General features: G+C 36.9%; 1 protein-coding gene across 3 annotated transcripts in view; it reads left to right on the top strand.

Moving 5' to 3' along the window:
* RAB2A (RAB2A, member RAS oncogene family) overlaps window positions 1–18,009 on the top strand; it is an 89,932-nt gene that overhangs the window by 59,472 nt on the left and 12,451 nt on the right. For all 3 annotated transcript variants that reach the window (XM_026011881.2, XM_026011887.2, XM_072734680.1), the window contains exon 6: window positions 2,671–2,782. In XM_026011881.2, coding sequence (XP_025867666.1) covers window positions 2,671–2,782 — 112 coding nt within the window. The remainder of the gene's footprint in view (window positions 1–2,670; window positions 2,783–18,009) is intronic.

The following is an 18,009-nucleotide window of genomic DNA, read 5'->3' as shown; positions in this document are numbered from 1 at the left end:
GTATGAGCATCTTCCAGTAAGAAGAAATAGACAATAATAAAGGAGTAACATAGAGTTGTATTCAAGACATTAATAACCTGTGGAAAGTGAAATTATGGGTAGTTTTTCTTTGCATTTTTCCATATTTGACAAAAACATCTTCAGTTATTATCAGAAAAAGGCATCCTCGTCAGCCTGGGTGGCTCAGCAGTTTAGCGCTGCCTTCGGCCCGGGGTGTGATCCTGGAGACCCGGGATCAAGTCCCACGTTGGACTCCCTGCATGGAGCCTGCTTCTCCCTCTGCCTGTGCCTCTGCCTCTCTCTGTATCTCTCATGAATAAATAAATAAAATCTAAAAAAGAAAAAGCCATCCCTATATAATAGCACAGTGATCTGGGGTGGTGATCCCAACTCCATCAGGTGTTCCTGACTGTGACCTTGGTTGTTTTCCTTACTTACCCTCTTTGTTCCTCCATTTCCTCAAGTCAAGTGCATTCAGTGAGATAATCCATATAAAACACTTCACACAGTATTAGATTTATTCTGTTACTCATCATCCAAGGAACTAGTTAAGTGAATTGTGATGGGATATTATTAGTCACTGAAAGTTGTATTTGTGGAAAGGATGTAATGATACAGATTCTAATATTAAGTGAAGAAAATTCAGACACAGAGTTGCAGATATAGCATGGGTTGTGCATATATCTGAGAAAGGTGACTTTGGGTAGAAAAACAGGACCAAGAAGAAATTACAAGTTAGTCAAATTTAGGATGACTTAATAGAGTAACCTTCCTCCTCTCCCTGGCAATCTTGATTCTGCTTACTCTGCTTTTCCACATTTACCACTTTCTAATATACTATATTCTTTACTCATTATTATTGTCTGTCCTCTATGGGAATGTACACTTTTTTTGTCTGACTTGTTCATTAATATATCCCAAGTGCTTACTAAAATTCCTGGCTAATGAAAGGCATTCAGTAAATATTTGTTGAATGAAGGAATGACTTCCTTTTCTTGGATTTTTTTTCTATATTTCTAATGTAATAATGATGATAATAGGCATTTATGAAACTAATATTAAGCTAAAGGAAAATTAACATAAATGTACAATACCATTCACATTCATCAGAGTGGCATATATTAACAAGTGTGATCTTATCACATGTTGGTGAGGATGTGATGTGATGGGAACTTTCAAACATTGGTGCTAGGAGTATAAATTATACAGCTGTTTTGGAAAGCACCTTTGTACTAAGTATATATTCAGGTGCAATGGCTTTTGAGCTTTCTGATTTGACTTAAAATAAATACGTTTTTATATCATGTCCTAGTACACATATGTATACCTACCTAAAAAAACAAAGTCTATGAAACAGTAAGTGATACACTCTGATATTTTCTATTCTATTCCTTTCTTTCACTGAGTCAAGGCACAGTTGGAAAAATACTGCCTTGGAAAATTTTTGGCACATGTACACCAAAAGCCATATAAATTTTTATTGTAACATTGTTTATAATAACGAAAAGTTACAACTTTGTGAAATGGAAAGTTGAAAGTAGTGTTGCATTCATTCAGTAGACTATGTAATATAGCAATAAAATGTTTAAAAACTTGATATCTATATATTAGGTTGGTACATCCAAAAAATATGTTGGCCAAAATTAAGTTGCAGAATAACTACATCTGAATTTTTTTTAATATGCAAAAACTACTGTATGGCTAAAAACATGAATTTACATATAAAAAACATGCATGAGAGTGAAAACACCAAATACAGAGAAGTTACCTTTGAGGTGAAAGAGGAAAGAATGAGATTAGGAATAGATGGGTACACAGGAGGTGAATCACCTATAACTTGATTTTATTTCTCAGTGAAAAAGTCTGATATAAATGTGTCAAAATAATGTCAGGGGTAGGTGGAAGTACATGGGTATTCTATTCTCCATTCTCCTATTCTGTGTGCTTAAAATATTTTATAGTAATAAAATCATAATAAGGTATTAAAATTTTTACAATAAAACACACTTGAAAGAGACTAATACTTTCTCTCCACCTTACTAATACAGTTCCTGTACAATAAAAATGAATACCGTGCTTCCCTCCCAAACCTTCTAACTTAGACTTGTTTTTCAAAAATAATAAAATAAAATAAAAAAGACTTGTTTTTCTCCCTCTATTCACTGTTTTACTAGGAATCAAACCAGGTGAGATTAATAATCTAATTAATGTTTCTTTAGTTTGTTGGATTTTGTTAAGCAGTTTCCTAGAGCTTCTGAAAATTATGTGATTTATTTTTTAATCATATTCATAGAAACTCAGTCTGAAAGATTAGACTAGTGTAGCTCTACTCTCTTGAATTATTATTTTGAGTTAAACAATTCCCTTCTTTGGAACCCAGTTATCCTCAAAAGCAGGGTGTGGGGTAAATGTTCCATTTTGGTTTCTCTTCTAGTGTTCTAGGACTCTTAACTCAGAGTCTTCTCCTGTTGGATTGTTTGTTCTTTGAAACAAAGCACTGTGCACTAACCATTTGATCTTCATAATACCCAGAATAATGCAGTTGATTGTTATGTGTTAAAAATTAATTGAAAAAATAGCACAACTTTGAATCTTTCTGTACACTCTGCACAGATGCCTGTATTTATACTGTGTTGGTTAATAATATGGCCTTTTATTTCCCATATTTAGTGATTTAGAATCTAGAAGAGAAGTAAAAAAAGAAGAAGGTGAAGCTTTTGCACGAGAACATGGACTTATCTTCATGGAAACTTCTGCTAAGACTGCTTCCAATGTAGAAGAGGTAAATAAGAGGCCCTTTTAAATGTTCATCATCTTTTTACTTAATTGAAATGTATTATATACTTTAATATTCATTAACTGGTTTATCTTCCATAAGCTCTTTAGTCTTTGATTATCATAGAGTAGGAAAATTTCTTCTGTTTGAAATACCTTGCCTTATAACATTCATCTTAAATCAGAGTCTTAAATTGTATTCTGAGCCTTCTCTTTCTTGAAGCCAAATGCTTTAACACATCTTTGTATATATTTATCCTAAGAGAGAAAAAATGAACACTAATGAAATTTGGAAATGTATCAAGATACAAAACATTTATAGCTATTTGTATCTACTTTTACTTAAATAGGGAAGGTATTCTTTCTGTGTATCATTACACAAAGCATGGGAGTTCTACCGTCTTTAATAAAATTTAAAATAACTCAATTATTTCCATTGCTCAGCCTGAACTGCTACAAGTTTTCTGAACACATCATGTTCTTCTTATGCTTTCTGTATTTGGGTATGGTATTTATGTACTATACATAGATGAGTTAGATGATTAATTCTCTTTAAAAGTATTGCTATACTCTATTTTATAAAAGGCAGGAAGGAGGCTAAGAAAATAAGTAGTTTGCCTACGGTAATGCTGTAGTTCCCACCTTCTGGGTGAGAATCTTAGCAGCAGCTACAAAAAGTTATTCTAGAAAATAAATGATTTAAAAACGTCATTTTTCTAAGGATAGCCAAGGATAAGATGCTAGGCAGCAGGTAACACTATGACTTTGACATAGTAAACAGTGAGTAAATATTATTAAGAATGTACTTGGAGCTCTTTTAATTAACTTTTGAAGCCAGAAATTGACTACAGTAATTCAGCAACATTAATATTTTCACTGGAAAATTCTTTCTTAGGTAAGATATTATACTTACCTATACTTGATGAGGTGTTCTGTGACTGCCCTTAATGTGTTTCCTAAAGCCACCAATTAATGCTTTTTACTTCTCGTTGCCAGTAATTACAACATACAAGAGTAATACTGCACTTTGCACAGTGAACCCAGAGAGAAATTTGTTCTGCCTCTTTGTTCAACCTAAAATAGACAGATAAAGCTCTTTCAGGAGGCATTCCTTTATTAGAGGTGTTGTATTTGGAAACTATAAGAGCCAATGTGTTGTGAAGATTTCATGATCTCAGACATATCCTTACTGATTATTGATTTTCTCACTGATTTTGAAAACCCTAAAGCCAAAACTGTGTACATTTTAATTAAAAAACCCATACTATGGGGTGCCTGGCTGGCTTAGTCAGAAGAGCCTACAACTCTTAATCTCTGGGTTATTGGTTCGAGCCCCGTGTTGGGTATAGAGACTACATAAAAAAATAAAATAAAATTTACCAGGAAAAAAAAAACATACTATGAAGTCAGATCACAAGGAATCAAATACTGGAAAGTAATCCTAGATTTCTAGTTCTGGGGTGGGGGAGGAGGGTTGTTTGTTTTAAGATTTACTTATTTATATGCATGAGAGTGCACACACATGAGGTGGTGGGGAGCAGAGGGAGAGGAAGACAAGCAGACTCTCTGCTAAGAAGGGAGCTTGACACGGGACCCCAGGATCATGACCTGAGCTGAAAGCAGATGCTTAGCTGACTGAGCCACCCAGGCGCCCCTTTAGTTCTCTTTCTGATTCATTTGTGTTCATTTTCCTTATTCTTAAATAATGAAACAGTAGGTATTTATTTGTAAGCAGCAAATTACTATTGTCATTTGCTGAACACTTCTATTGTTCTATTAGCAGCACTTATTACAGAAAATCTGTGTTAATAATAAAAATAAATTGTTTAAATTTGATCTGGGCAGGAATTTCCTATATTCATGAGAGAACTTTACTTAATTGTGTAAATTAATTTGCTTCTAGAAACCAAGGATATTAAGAAATAATCTTTTTAAATTCCATTCTTAAAAGATTCATAGACAGGCATTATATAACAATCATCCATAAGATTTTATCTACAAGCTAAAAATATTTCATGATCAAGTATTTTGAGAAGGCAGAGGGACCATTCGCTGATCCACAAAGGGCAAAGTCAAATCTGAATCTCTGCATGACTTAGGAACTGATTGAACATGAAAGCAATAACCAAAGGGCATCAATATCTAGAAAAATGTCGTAGACTTCCTTTCACCTCTTCCACCTACCAAGTACAGTTAAACTCTGAATACTATGTGTAAAACAAAAGAGGGCTGAAAGGTAGGGAAAAGAAGGCCAACCAGCTTAAGAGACCTTGGGATCTGAGGAAAATGACATAGCAGTGATTTCCTTTGGTTTTCCTCAGATTGGGTTCTAGCAAAACTGGCAATCCAGAAAGGCCAGCGGGTGCAGGGGGGAATAAAGCCTACTTTCTAGCCAAAGGACCAAGAAAGCCTAGCAAGACAGAAAGTTTTTAGAAAATAACCATTCTAGCAGAAAAAATTATGGTGCTACTTCTACCGTCATTTTGCTTTAACAAGTTTTCCCACATTCATTGTTTTCCTGTGGTATTGATACCAGAGGAAGCCAGCAAAAGTAGAGGTTTAAATAAGATCCAGAATCTCATAAAACAGTACTCAAAATTTCCAGATTTCACTAGAAAATCATTCTTCATACCCTGAACCAGGAAGATCTCAAACCGAATGCAAAAAAAAAAAAAGAAAGAAAGAAAAGAAAAAGAAAAAGATACTTAGAGCAGGATGACAGAGATGTTAGAACTAACAAAGATTATTAGATTATTTAGGCAACCATCATAAAAATGCCTCAAAAACAATTAGCATGCTTGAAACAAGTGAAGAATAGTCTCAACAGAAGAAATATAAGTAAAAAGAACAAGATAGAAATTTTAGAACTGAAAAAATTTAATAATTAACATAAAAAAGGCTCAGTGGATAGGGTTATTAACAGCAGAATGAAAGGGACAAAGGAAAATAGTGAACTGGATGATAGAAAGGATATATCATGCAAACAATCAGAAGAAAGCAAGAGTGGCTCTATTTATATCAAATAAAGTAAAATTAAGAGCAAAGAAAATTGCCAGAGACAGAGTGGGACATTGTATAGTAATAAAAAAAAGTTTGCCAGGAAGACCTAGCAATCCTAAATGTGTATATATCAAGCAATAGAGCTGCAAGATACATGAAGCAAAAACCAACAGAAAACTGGAAATAAACTAGACAATGGAATTAAACTAGAAATCAGTAATAGTCTTCAATTATGATTATGGATTTGTCTCTTTTCAGTTCTGTTAGTTCTGGTTTTCAGTAAGCGATAACAGGGGAAGAAAAATCTCCAGAGACTTGGAACCTAAAACAACACACTTTTAAATAATGTTTCAAGGGGACATCTTAAAAGGAACTTAAAAATACATTGAACTGAATGAAAATGAAACTATAACTTCCCTGAATTTGTAGGTAAGAGGTAACGCAGTACAGAGAGGGAAATGTATAGCATTAAATGCATACATTAGAAGAAAAGTCTCAAGTCAAGAATCTTAGCTCCTACCTCAGGAACCAAAAGCAAGTAGAAGAAAGGAAATAATAAAGGTAAGAGCAGAAATCAGTGAAATTGAAAACAGGAAAATGACATTTGAGAAAAATGAAAAACTGTTTTTTCAAGGTCAATAAAACTGACAGACCTCTATCAAGATTGACAAAGAAGTGGTCAACCCTGGTGGCACAGCGGTTTAATGCTGCCTACAGCCCGGAGTATAATCCTGGAGACCCGGGATCGAGTCTCACATTGGGCTTCCTGCATGGAGCCTGCTTCTCCTTCTGCCTGTGTCTCTGCCGCACCCCCCTCAAATAAGTTTAAAAAAAAAAAAATGATTGACAAAGAAGCAAATAGAAAATTCAGAGGTTACAAATATCAGGAACAAAAGAGAACATAAAACTACAGATCTGTAGACCTCAAAGGAACAATACATAAATATAATAAATTACATAAAATGGATAAAAAAAATACAACATAAACTACTACAACTCACCTTGTGTGAGATAGATTACTTTGAATAGTCTGTATAGTTATTAAGGAAATTCAATTCATAATTTTGAAATTTCCTAAAAGGGATTCGTTCTGTTCAGGTGGTTTCACCAGAGAATTCTACCAAACATACATTGATTTATTCATTTCTTTTTTTTCTACCAAACATTTAAAGAAAGAATAGACACAGGGCAGCCCAGGTAGCTCAATGGTTTAGCACTGCCTTCAGCCCAGGGTATGATCCTGGAAACCTGGGATCGAGTCCCAGGAGCCTGCTTCTCCCTCTACCTGTGTCTGTGCCTCTCTCTCTCTGTGTGTGTCTCTCATGAATAAATAAATAAAATCTAAAAAAAAAAGAAGAAGAAGAAATGAAACATTTCCCTATTTATTTTATGAAGGTAACACTGATCACCAAAACCAAAGAAAGTACCAAAAAAGAAGAGTACAGACTGATGCCTCTTAATATATAGGCAGAATTTCTCAATGACATATTAGCAAATAGAATTTCAACAGTATATGAAATCCTACACATGTACCTACATGAAGTACATTATTATATCATGGCCAAATGGAATTTATTCCAGGGATGCAAGGCTGGTTTAATATTTGAAAGCCAGTCAATATAATCTACCATTTTAATTAGGTGAAGAAATAAAACTACAATATAGCAGTGCAGAGAAAGCATTTGACATAATTCAACACCCATACATGTTTTTTTTTTTTTTGGTTTTTTTTTTTTTTTTTAAAAGGGGGATGACTACTTTCTCAGCTTGTTAAAAACCCACAGCTAACATTATGCTTACGACAAAAGGTTAAATGCTTTAGCCCTTGGATCTGGGAATAAGGCAAGGATGTCTGCTCTCACCATTATTTAAGATACTGGTGGAAGTTCTAATTAGTGCAGTAAAGCAAGAAAGGCAAATATAGGCAGACAATTCAGAAAGGAAAAAATAAGCTTTTTATTTGTGGCTGACATGATTATCTCTGTAAGAAATCCCAAGGGATTTACACACAAACTAGTTAATAAGTGAGTTCAACAAAATTACAGGATACAAGACAAATACATAAAAATCTATTGTATTTATGTCACTCCTGGCTGGCTCAGTCAGTAGAGCATGTGACTCCTAATCTCAGGGTCATGAGTTTGAGCCCCATGTTGGTCACAGAATTTACTTTTTAAAAAACTATTATATTTCTGTATATAGCAATGTACACCAAAATTTAAAATACAATACCATCTATATCACACAAAAAGACAATGAAATACCTAGGTATAAATCTAAAAATAACATGTACAGGATAGGACATATATGCTGAAAACTGAAGAATGCTGACAAAAGTTTACAAAGATCTGAATAAATGAAGAGATATACTATGTTCATTGTTTGGAGTACTCAACCTAATAGAGATGTCACTTCACAGATTGATAGAGGTTTAACTCAATTCCTATCAAAGTTCCAGTAAGATTTTTTTGTAGATATTTGACAATATTAGGAAATACAAGGGGGCAAAGGACTCGAAATAGCTAAAACAATTTTGAAAAAGAATAAATTAGGTGAATCACTCTTTGATTTCAAGCTTTAATATAGACTGTGTGATATTGGTAAAGAAATGGATACATAGGGATCCCTGGGTGGTGCAGCGGTTTGGCGCCTGCCTTTGGCCCAGGGCGCGATACTGGGGATCCGGGATCGAGTCCCACATCGGGCTCCCGGTGCATGGAGCCTGCTTCTCCCTCTGCCTGTGTCTCTGCCTCTCTCTCTCTCTCTCTCTCTGTGACTATCATAAATAAATAAAAATTAAAAAAAAAAAAAAAAAGAAATGGATACATAACAGCAGTGGGACAGAACAGAGAATCCATAAATAGACCCACGCAGATATGCCCAAATGATTTAACAAAAGTACAAAAGCAACTTCTAGAAAAAGATAGCCATTTCAATACATGGTACTCTAGCAATTGGACTTTCATGGACAAAATAAAGGAACCTGAGTCAGGGTGCCTGCTTAACTAGCTCAGCCAGTTAAGCATCTGCCTTCAGCTTGGGTCAGGATCCCAGAGTCCTGGGATCAAGCTCCATATCACACTCCCTGCTTAGTGGGGAGCCTGCCTGTCCCTTTCCTGCTGCAACTCCCCCTGCTTGTGCTAGTTCATTCTCTCTCTCTCTCTCTCTCTTTTTCAATAAATAAATAAAATCTTAAAAAAAAAAAAAATGAACCTGAGTCTTATACCTTATACACAAATTAACTCAAAACAGATCATGGAGTTAAATGTAAAACATTCAGCTATTTATCTTTTAGGGACGCCTGGCCGGCTCAGTCGGCAGAGCATGCAACCTCCTGTTCTCAGGGTTGTGAGTTGGAGCCCCACATTGAGGCTAGAGTTTATGAAATAAATAAGTAAGTAAAATTTTAAAAAGAAACTAGACATTCAGTTACCACACTACCTAGCAGTTGTTCCCCTGAGCATTTATCCCAGAGAAACGAAGATTTCTGTTTACCCAGAAACCAATACACAGATGTTCATAGCATCTTTATTCGCAATATAGCCAAACACTGGTTAACAACCTAGATGTCCTTCAACAGATGAATAGTTACACAAAGTAATATAGTACCTCCGCACCATGAAAATGCTATTCAGCATAAAAAGGGATGAACTATTGATACATGCAACAACCTAGATGAGTCTCCAGAAAACTAAGCTTAGTGAATAAAGTCCATCCCAAAAGGTTGCATACTGTATGGTTCCATTTATATCACTTTCTTGAAATGACAAACTTAGAGGCGCCTGGGTGCCCCAGTCAGTGAAACATCTGCCTTTGGCTCAGGTCATAATCCCGGGGTCCTGGGATTGAGCTCTGTGTCGGGCTCCCTCTTGAGCACGGAGTCTGCTTCTTCCTCTCCTTCGAAATTGCACTGTTAATCATAAAAGAGACAGCCGAGCTATATAGAATAAGAAAGATCTGGTTAGGTAAGGATGAGTTTTACATGTAGCAGAGTAACTAAGGGGAGAATTCTAAAATTGAGCTAAACATTAGATTTTTTTGCACTTCCATATAAACTATTTTTTTTTAAACAACTGAGTTCATTTATGACCTTTGTGCGTGTCAGACTTTAAGACCCAATTAAGTACATCATTAAGCAAAGAGCATTTTTATGACTGTATATGTTTATCCATTAGTTTATTTTTCTACATTATCTGTATTAAAGCTATTTTGGTCAGCTCACAATAAAATTGATGGTGCAACTATTTAAATCAGTTTAAACAGTTGTCACCGCTTAAAAAAGGTAAACCCATATATCCGTCATCTGGCTTCAGAAGTTATCACCATTTTGACATTTTGATGATCTCTTTTTATTATGTCCTCTGTTTTTTAAGTAAATTCCAGAAATATTTTACCTATAAATATGTCAGTGGCAATAATTTAAAAACATGCAGCCATGATACCATTATTATACATAATAAACTTAGTAATTCCTTAATTATATGTGATATCAAGTATGAGTAGCATCCCCTTTTTTATTTCATTCAGCAATTAATGTTGGAAAATAAGTACTTAGTTTCTTTGAGGTCAGAAATGACTAACGGGTTGTTTCTGCGTTGAGAAGAGGAAAGGAGGAGAGCTCAGCATTTTAGGCATCTGCCTTGTAATGAGCACTCAGCACCAGTGCCCAGTGCTGGGTAGGAGAGCCAGTACCTCAGTGGGAAAGTATACAGCTCATAAAATTGGAATCTATGATCTCCAGGAAATAAGCAAGAATTAGCCTGCTAGAATTAAATCCAAAGAAGAATAAGAGGTAAATATGCTAGTTTTATAGGTTCTCAGTGGCTTAGACTTGGCATTGGAGCACATAGGAATTAATTTCAGGGAGATACGTTCTAAGTACTATGTCTTGTCATGCCATCCCCCATGGGAGAGGCAGGTTAGCACAATGGGTAGCATCTCAGACTCTGAGCTCAGACAGAATTTATTTCGGCTTACTGCTTAACCTTAGAGGACCCATTTCTGGGAGAGTGGATCATGTCAGGCTTAAGAGTAAGACAGCTATCCTAATGACATATCCTACTCACCCAGTGAGAATGGTTGTTGACGTTTGGGCAGCTCACAGAAGGTCGTTATCCTCTCCCCCCGCCCCCCCTCCCCACATACACACCTTTTTTTAAAATTTGAGAGTCTGTGCCCTCACATCCTCAAGCCGGAGGAACAGGAGAGGGAGAGGGAATGTCAAGCAGACTTAACATAGAGCACAACCCTGAGCTCACCACCTGAGCTGAAATCAAGAGTCAGATGCCCAATGGACTGAGCCCCCAAGCATTCCCGCTAAACCCTTTTTGTATAATCTATTGAGAAGTACTCAATTCCTAGCCAGTCTTAGACTATAGTGTATAGAGAGGAAGTTGGAGAGCCCCTGCATTAAAAGACAACTCTCTTAAAAGCCTTTTTCTTATATATATAAAATAGAGAATTACAGTAGTGTCTCCCCTTCTTAATTGTGGATGCCTCAAACTGCAAAGTAGCACTAAACCCTATATAACACTTTTTTTTATATATATACATACCAGTGAACGTTGATTTATAAATTAGGTGCAGTAAGAGACTAATAACAATAACTTAATAAAATAGAACAATTATAACAGTATAACATACAGAAAGTTATGTGAATGTGGTCTCTCTCAAAACATCGTCCTGTACTCACCCTTGTGATGATGTGAGATGATGTAACTCCTGTGTTATGAGGTGAAGTGAGGTGCATGACTTAGGCATCGTGACATAGCGTTAGGCTGCTATTGACCTGACTATACATCAAAAGGAGGATCATCTGTTTCTGGAACATGGTTGACTGAGGGTAACAGAAACCATGGAAAACCAAACCACAGATAAAGGGACACTACAGTATGTTAAAAGATAGAATGGGGATGCTTGAGTGGCTCAGTGGTTGAGCATCTACCTTTGGCTCAGGTCGTGATCCCAGGGTCCTAGGACGTGGGGATCCCACATCGGGCTCCCTAAAGGGAGCCTGCTTCTCCCTCTGCCTATGTCTCTGCCTTTCTTTCTCTGTGTCTCTCATGGATAAACAAATAAAATCTTTTTTAAAAAATGATTTATACAATACCACTGTCTTGATCATGGACTATTTGACTAAAGGTTCTCTTTGGGGGCAGCCCCAGTGGCACAGCGGTTTAGCGCTGCCTGCAGCTTGGGGTGTGATCCTGGAGGCCCCGGGATCAAGTCCCACGTCAGGCTCCATGCAGGGAGCCTGCTTCTCCTTCTGCCTGTGTCTCTGCCTCTCTTTCTCTGTGTGTGTGTGTATCTCTATGAATAAATAAGATCTTTAAAAAAAATAAAAAGGAAGGACCTTTAAAAAAAATAAAGGTTCTTTTTAGAAATTTAAAACTACATGATTATTCATTAAGGTTAAACCTGATAGAGTGATGCTTCCTTAATGTTTATTACTAGACCTATTGGCTTTTGCTAGTATGCTGTAATCTGTTTTTATATTTTAATCAAGTTCTAGTTACTATAATGCAAATAGAGACCATGAAATTTTTAACTTTTGAACTTCCCTGGAACAGATTGGTTAATTTGCAGCATAAGATGACAGCATTTTTCCAGCATTATTGAGCTGTTGCTGGAAGTAAGTTTACTATTTATCTGTGGATCTGTTGATTTACTACTCGGCTTAATGATTTCATCCATGAAAGATCTTTTGAGGGGAAGAACAGCCAAACTGGTTTTAGAGAAAAGTGCACAGAATAGCTTCCCACAACAAAAAATTATCTGATGCAAATATCAGTAGTATTGAGATTGAAAAACACCGAGCCAGAGTAACAGGATACAATTAAAATCAGTGAAGTGAAGCACCAGCAACTCCACATAGTACATGCCTCCTCTCTCTTCATTTAGAAATAGGTGCGATGTGTATGATGATCTTAAAAATGCTTTATTTCAGGGGCATCTGACTCGTGATTTCAGCTCAGGTCATGATCTCAGGGTCATGAGATTGAGGCCTACCCCCTCTGTCAGTCTCCAAATGCAGTGAGGAATCTACCTGAGATTCTCTCACTCACTCACTCTAAAATAAATAAAATCTTCTTTAGAAAGTGCTTTATTTCAATGACAATCTAGGGGAGAGGGGGAAGACTGGAAACTGCTATTAGGAAATGAAACCACTTCTACTTGTTTGATGGGCTCTTTCTAAGCTGTGAATTCTTCAGTGAGTATCCTCAGCTGTTTTCAACATCTTCCTGGTGATTTTGACACCTAGATCCAAGTTCATCCATCCCTAAACCCTAATGACCTCCTTCCATGTCACCATCATTCAGCACTGCTCTACTTACAGTATCTTGAACTTTGTATTTTCCTTAACTCTAGCCTCTCCTGTACCCTCTATTTTGCTCTTACCTGAATTTATTCTACTGATCTTCAGCTGGGATCTTAAATTTAAAACAAAACCAAGACTATACTTTCAAATATTATTTTTGGGGGGCACCTGGGTGGCTCAGTTAAGCATCTGACTCTTGATTTTGACTCCAGTCATGATCTCAGGGTCATGAGATTGAGTCCCACATCGGGCTCCATACTGAGCATGGAGCCTGCTTGGGATTCTTTCTCTCCCTCTCCTTCTGCCCTTCCCCTCCCTCCCCCACCCCAAAAAAAAATTTCAAATTATTTTCTAGAGAGCATAAAGATAAAATTATGTTAGTCTGCCTCAACTGGATATTACTCCACAAAGATGAGAATTCCTCAGACAAGATCTATTTATAAAATCATATATAACATTAATACCACACACATATAAACATTTGTTATTTACACACAAACATAGAAAGCTTTCTCCATGTAAAACATTTCTGTATTAGCAAACTACCATAATATTACATTTAAGTATGTCGGTTTCCAAACTGCAAGTTATAATTTCTGAGTTACAAGTTATAATAAAGGACTTCATCCTTCCTATGAAATGGATTTTAATCACTTTTATACAACTTGGGATGGCTCTAAACGTGCTATTATCATTTATCCTTTTTGTTATTCACTGAGGAAATACACCCGTAAATGTGATAGTAGAAATACACCCCATAATTCATCTCCTTAAATGTCAATGAAATCAAATAGACAATTTCAACTGAAATAGTTTTGTCTGTATGGTATTCCCACAGTAATAGGAGACCAGAACTTAATTCTTTACATTTACAGTTTCTAGTAGTGATCTCTTAAACATGATATTTGGATGCTATACCCATCTATTTGAGTGCATAGCATATAGAGGGGAAAACCCATTTAGTTGCCTATCATTTATTCAAGTAATATTTCTGCTGAGTATGCAGAGCATTTATAGTGTCATTACATTTTAGGAAAATGAGATTTAGGCTTTTATACCTCTGACTGACAAAAAAGAAAAAAATACTTTGACTTCCATTTTACTAAAGATTTTACTGATAGGAAAATAAGAATCAGCTATGTGACCAGCAGTAAATATTTTTGAATATTAGTTTTAACTTCTGTTTTCAACAAGTGACCTGAAGGTCACTGAGGACACCAAGATATCATGTGTACCTGGTAACTGTGCTGGTTCCTCACAGAAACACCTCTCCAGCTGCTGCCCTCTGGCAGTTCATTCTAGAACCACAGATTTGTTTAGTGTCCTACTCTGCAGTGTCCCAGGAAAATCTGGCCTCTGACAAACTGAGCAGTTGATAATGAAGATTACAAGAACCTCCTTCTGTCACTGGAATCCAGTGATGTTGATTGCACACATGTGATGTCAGCATTTAGAAGAGAGTCTCATAAATAGAAAATGTATTTCATAAGAATTTGCAAGCAATTAAAACATGCCAAGTACCTGAAATAATGCTGCTGTATATTTGTATGGCGTCAAAGTTCTTTCTCATATGTTATCCCCTTTCTGCTGTGCCACACAGTAGAGAATAGCAGTATTGAAGATTATTCTGTCTTTTGAGGAGCATTAATTAAAATGATCACCTCTGCATAGGATTCCATGGTCAAACATGTTTAGGAGGATCTGCATGTATCCCCCTTGTAGATAACCAGAATTCACAATAGTTATTAGTTTCTGAGAACCCCTCCCTTTAAAAAAAAAAAGATTTTATTTATATATTCTTGAGAGACAGAGAGGCAGAGACATAGGCAGAGGGAGAAGCAGGCTCCTCGCAGGGAGCCCGATATGGGACTCAATCCCCAGACCATGATCTTGCTCAGCCACTCAGGTGTCCCTGAGAACCCCCTTTTAAGAAACTTGGGCCTTTTAACCCCGAGGTGCCCCAGTATGATTTAATCATTCTCCCCAAAAATGGAATTGGGGTAGGGAAAATGTGGTATCTGAAAGATTAAGGTCTTTTTTATTTTGCTTATTCTCTTCATGGTAACATATAGGTTGCAGTTGAGGGTGTGGAGACTGCTTTTTCCTTAGCTCAGAATATCTTGGTTGGTTTTTGTTTGTTTGTTTAAGATTTTATTCATGAAGGATACAGAGAGAGGCAGAGACACAGGCAGAGGGAGAAGCAGGCTTCCTGTGGGGACGCCAATGTGGGACTTGATGCCAGGGCCCCAGGATCACGACCTGAGCCAAAAGCAGACACTCAACCACTGAGCCATCCAGGTGCCCCAGCTCACAATATCTTGTAGAAACATTTTTTTCCAGAGGAACCTGGCTGGATGATTCAGTGGAGAATATGACTCTTGATCTTAGGGTCATGAGTTCAAGCCGCGCGTTGGATGTAGAGCTTACTTTAAAAAAAAAAAGTTTTTTGTTTTTTTCTTTTTTTTTAGAACTGTGCTTCTCAAACATTAATGTGCACTCAGATCACCTAGGAATCCTGTTAAAATGCAGATTCTGATTCTGTAGGTCCACAGTGTGCCTGAAAACCTGCCTTTGGAACTAACTGCCTAGTGTTGTTGATGCTGCTGCTCCTGGGCAGGCTCTGAGGAGTATAGAGACTGTGAAGTTCCTTCAGCTCTGTTACCTAACAGAACAACCTGGGAGACTGCTGTCTTTTTCTGTTGCTCAGAAACAATCCTTCAAACGATCTCATCCTCTCCTCTAGTGATTCTTAGCTCTCAGCATATAATTACATAATCGAGTTTCAACCTTTTTTTTTTTTAAGATTTTATTTATTCATGACAGACAGAGAGAAAGAGAGAGGCAGAGATACAGGCAGAGGGAGAAGCAGGCTCCATGCAGGGAGCCCAACGTGGGACTCGATCCCGGGTCTCCAGGATCATACCCCGGTCTGAAGGCGGCGACAAACTGCTGGGCCACCGGGCTGTCCAGTTTCAACCATTTTAAAAACAAAAATCTGTCATTCCCAGTTCTGAATTTGTTCTCTTCTATCTTCTAGTAAGATCCATCTCCATTTCCTCTCTTTTTTTTCCACACCTCAGTTTACAGGTTGACTTCCTCTACCATGGCCAAGGTTACCCTGGACCTCCTAATTGCTATGCTAATAAATGCTTTTCTGTTCTTACCTTAACAGGCCATAGGGATATTTGACTCTTCAGTGGCCTATGTCCTAGAGTGATTCTTTTTCCCTACCCTTCACATTCAGTAAATACATATTGCTCTCACTTGTGTCTTATTATTTTTACCTGCTAAATACCTCCCCAAGTTGTTCTCTTTTGTCATTGCTATTGGATTCTCTGCCTTTATTTTTGTATCCTCTGTGTTGCTGCCTCTGAGATCTTCTTAAAAATGAAAATTGAGAGGATCCCTGGGTGGTTCAGCGGTTTAGCGCCTGCCTTTGGCCCAGGGCGCGATCCTGGAGTCCCGGGATCAAGTCCCATGTCGGGCTCCCGACATGGAGCCTGCTTCTCCCTCCTCCTATGTCTCTGCCTCTCTCCTTCTCTCTATGTCTATCATAAATAAGTAAGTAAATAAATAAATAAATAATCTTTTTTAAAAAATGAAAATTGAATGTCACTCCCCAATTTTATTAAAACCCTGTGTAGTGGGTTCCCCACAGCTTCAGAATCAAACTCATCAGCTTGGAAGACAAGTTCCCTTATTAGCCAACTCCATACAATGTGCTCTCTATTTTAAACTAAAAGCTCATCATCTGGGTAGTACTGTTTAAACTGGCTTCCACAGAAAGTGTTCTCTCCTCTTGAGATGCCCTTTCTTCCTACCTGATCCTTCAAGGATATAACGAAGTCTCATACCTCCTCTTGGAATGCCGTGACACACAACACACCCTCTGTGCCCCATCTACCACCCACCACGCATCACATGCACACATAGAAGTTATATGCTCTCTTCTCTGTGTTCATTCCTGTATCTTCCTGAGCAGGAAATTTATCTTAGCACTCTTATGCATGACATGCACTCTTGTTTTTCATGTTGGTTCAACATAAGGGCAGCATTCCTTGAAAACACAGACTATCTTTTCATCTCTGCATCCCCAGCACCTAGCACAGTTTCTCCCCTGCATAGTAAATAACAAAATATTTGGATGGTTACATATTTATTTAATTACTTCAATCTTGTACTTTTTTCCTCAGTCTTTAATCAAATTATGCTTTGGTCCCACTTGTTAAATGTAGGTGAAATTCTGTCTTAAACCGTCTTTGCCCTAAGCGTTCTAAAACCCGTGAGTTTTTTGAAAACCCAAAAGAACAGATTGGCTCTTCCTTTGATCAGGAGTTTCCTTCAGTAGCGACCTAGTGTCTTAGTAGTTTGAAAAGATTTTTTTTAGACTCAGGAATGAATGTCACAAAGATTGCAGCAGGCTAGGAAAAAGACCCCTTCCCAAAAGCTTCATGCTAACTTTATGAAGATTTCAAAATGCCACAGAAGTGATACATGATTGTATTATAATTATACATGTAACTGTGTGTGTATGTAGTTATATATATAATAACTATATAAATTATTTATATCCTTCCCTGTCTTTTCTCTGTATTTTTTTCTATAAAATAAAATTCAATTTTCTCAGAGCTGTACATTATCAAAACTGATAGTATTATATTCCCTCTAGGAACTAAAGATGATTGTGCTGTGAATTGTGGTTAAACTTGCCATTTGCTTAACAGTTGTCTCTTTATCAAATATTCTCACTCTCTCAGCCATTTGACAGGTTATTTTTCCCTGTGTTCATAAATTTTACTTAAAAATTTATGGAAAACCAGAAAAATACATAAACATCAAAAAATGTTGAGGTGGGCAGCCCGGGTGGCTCAGCAGTTTAGTGCTGCCTTCAGCCCAGGGCACGATCCTAGAGACCC

Source organism: Vulpes vulpes, chromosome 13 (genome assembly GCF_048418805.1).
Source record: "Vulpes vulpes isolate BD-2025 chromosome 13, VulVul3, whole genome shotgun sequence".
NCBI lineage: Eukaryota > Metazoa > Chordata > Mammalia > Carnivora > Canidae > Vulpes > Vulpes vulpes.
This window is presented reverse-complemented; position numbering and strand designations above follow the sequence as displayed.